The 2,783-nt window shown below is 20.2% G+C and overlaps 1 protein-coding gene across 1 annotated transcript in view; it reads right to left on the bottom strand.

Annotated features, from left to right (window-relative positions):
- Positions 1-295: 295 nt before the first annotated feature.
- The window catches only part of PRSY57_0820400 (protein kinase 1), a gene marked incomplete at both ends in the record, with an annotated part of 2,917 nt that continues 429 nt past the window's right edge, over positions 296-2,783 (bottom strand). The window contains 2 exons of the mRNA XM_012907143.2: positions 296-834; positions 1,007-2,783. The exon at positions 1,007-2,783 is cut by the window's right edge and continues 429 nt beyond it. Of these exons, the coding sequence (XP_012762597.2) occupies positions 296-834; positions 1,007-2,783 (2,316 nt within the window). The remainder of the gene's footprint in view (positions 835-1,006) is intronic.

Here is a 2,783-nt window from a genome sequence, read left to right as displayed (position 1 = left end):
AAAAAAAAAAAAAAAAAAAAAAAAAAAAAATATATAAAAAAAAAATATATAAAAAAAATGAAAAAAAAAAAAAAAAAAAAAAAAAAAAAAAAAAAAAAAAAAAAAAAAAAAAAAAATATATATATATATATCTATATATATATAAATGAAGATATAATAAATAAGAATTCAAAAATTTTACAAGTGTTACATTATTAAAAGAGGTTATAAGAAAATAAATATAAATAAATAAATATAAATAAATACATAAATATATATATATATATATATATATACATAATATTTTATGCTTCGTTTAGCATGTTAAGTGTATCTTATTTGGATACAGTTTATCAAAATGATCAGGTGTCATATCTATATATTGCATCACTTCATCTGATTTATTTTGTCTTACATGTTGTGGTATTAATATTTTCCTCTCTTCTATAGTAAAATGTAATAATTCTTCTTTTGTAAAATTAAAACAGTTTGTATTATATGGTAATTTATATTTATCATATGTATTGATATCTTTTTGAAATACTTTTAAATTTCTTATATCATCAAAATAATTATGTAAAAGTGCATGACATAATTTTATTCTTTTTTGTGGATTAAATTGTAATAATTCTGATAATAAATCCAAGCTTTCCTTTGAACAATTATGACGTATAACCTTTTCTAATGTTATTGGTTTAATATCTGGAAATTTTATATTCTTATAAACACTTCGAAATGATAAAAAATCTTCATCGTTTGGTGTTCCTAAAATTTTTATTATTTCGACTAGTTGGTCTGATGCGCACTCACCTAAAAACAAAGGCTTTCCTAAAAGTAGCTCTCCCATAACGCATCCTAAGGTATAAATGTAACGATAAAATATGAGTAAATGAATATGTATATATATAAATATATGTATGTAGGTACATATATATATATATATATATATATATAAACATATGTATGTACGTACATATATATATATATATTTTTTTTTTTTTTTTTTTTTTTTTTTCTTTGAACACACCTATTGACCATGTATCTATGGCCTGACTATAATAATTTGAACCGAACAATAATTCTGGTGCCCTATAATATCTAGAACACACATAACTGAAATATTTATAATTTTCCTTTAATTTGATGGAGGTATTAAAATCACATAATTTTATATATTTATACATTATGCTATTTATATATAGCTTATCTAAACTTTGTTGATCTGGTAGATCATCATGATTAAAATTATCATCATCTCCACAATTATTATTATTATTATTATTATTACTATTATTTGTTGGAGCTATTTGAGTATCCTTATTTTCTGAAATAATAACATTTTTTGATATATCTAGATTTAATTTATCTATATTTGATTTATCTATATTTGATTTATCTATATTTAATTTATCTATATTTAATTTATCTATATTTAATTTATCTATATTTAATTTATCTATATTTGCTTTATTTTTTTTCTTTGTTATATCATCATCGTATGTTATAGATTTATCACATATCTTATCCGTATTATCATTTATTATCATATAATAATTTCGTTGATTTAAATTGGTCATACTTACTAATCTTTTTAAATGTAAATTATTTTTACCTGAACAATCATCATGATTACTCATTAAATTATTATTATTATTATTATTATTAAGACAATCTTTATAATATTTATTATAATCATTGGAAGGAGTTATACTTCCTTCATATTTATTCATATCAGATAATTGCATTTCTTGTACAGCTAAATCTTTTTTTTTATCATAATTTTTACAAACCTGTAAATTATCTTGTTTTTGATTTTTTAATGAAAAATTATGATTACCTTGTATATCATCATCTATAGTATGATTTTCTTTCTTATTCTTATCATGTAAATTGTTTTTTATATTAGACATGTTATAACATGGATCATTCACATGGTCATGATTCCTAACTTCTTCACAATAATTTTGTTCATTCATCGATTTGTTATAACTATTATATAAAATATTATTATAATTATTTATTTTATAGCAACTGGATATATCATTACTATTTAATATTTTATCATCACATGAGATCTCACAAACATCTGATGTCTTATGAAGATTATACATTTCATCACGTGTGTCCTTCATGTCATTATTAAATTCAAACATGTTGAATTGATTATTATATTTTTTTTTCATTATATATTGAATATTAAAATTATTCTGTATACATATAAGACACTTTTTATTATTTATATAAGTTTTATTACTTTTCATTTTATTTGTTTTATTTAAAAAAATAAGTATATTTTGTGGTTTTATGTCTCTATGAGTTATACAAAGACTATGAAGATATAAAGTAGCTCTTATTAGTTGATACAAATAAATCTTAATTTGATTTTCGTTAAGGAAGCTTTTTTTTATGAAATCACTTATGTTATGACAAGAACATATATTGTTTATATTTTCATTAAAAAAGCTCTTTTTAAAATGGTTTATAATATTTATACGTCTGTTATTTTTTATATAATTACAACTTTCCATATCTTCATCGCTTGGGGTATTATTAACCTGAACATCATTACGTATACTACTACTACTATTACTACTACTATTATTATCTCTATTATTATTATTATTATTACTATGGACCATGCCTTTAACAATCATATTATTATTTCCTGAATTAATCCCACTTTTTTCTTTTGCCGTCATTTCTTCATTTCGATTAGGAACAGACTCATAATAATAAAAATCACTTTTCTGCTGATCGTTAGGAAGCATATCCTTATCACTTTTATTATCATCATAATCTTCATA

The sequence above is a fragment of the Plasmodium reichenowi genome, chromosome 8, assembly GCF_001601855.1.
Source record: "Plasmodium reichenowi strain SY57 chromosome 8, whole genome shotgun sequence".
Lineage (NCBI taxonomy): Eukaryota > Apicomplexa > Aconoidasida > Haemosporida > Plasmodiidae > Plasmodium > Plasmodium reichenowi.
Note: the sequence above shows the minus strand (reverse complement) of the source record. Positions and strands in the feature narration are given on the sequence as shown.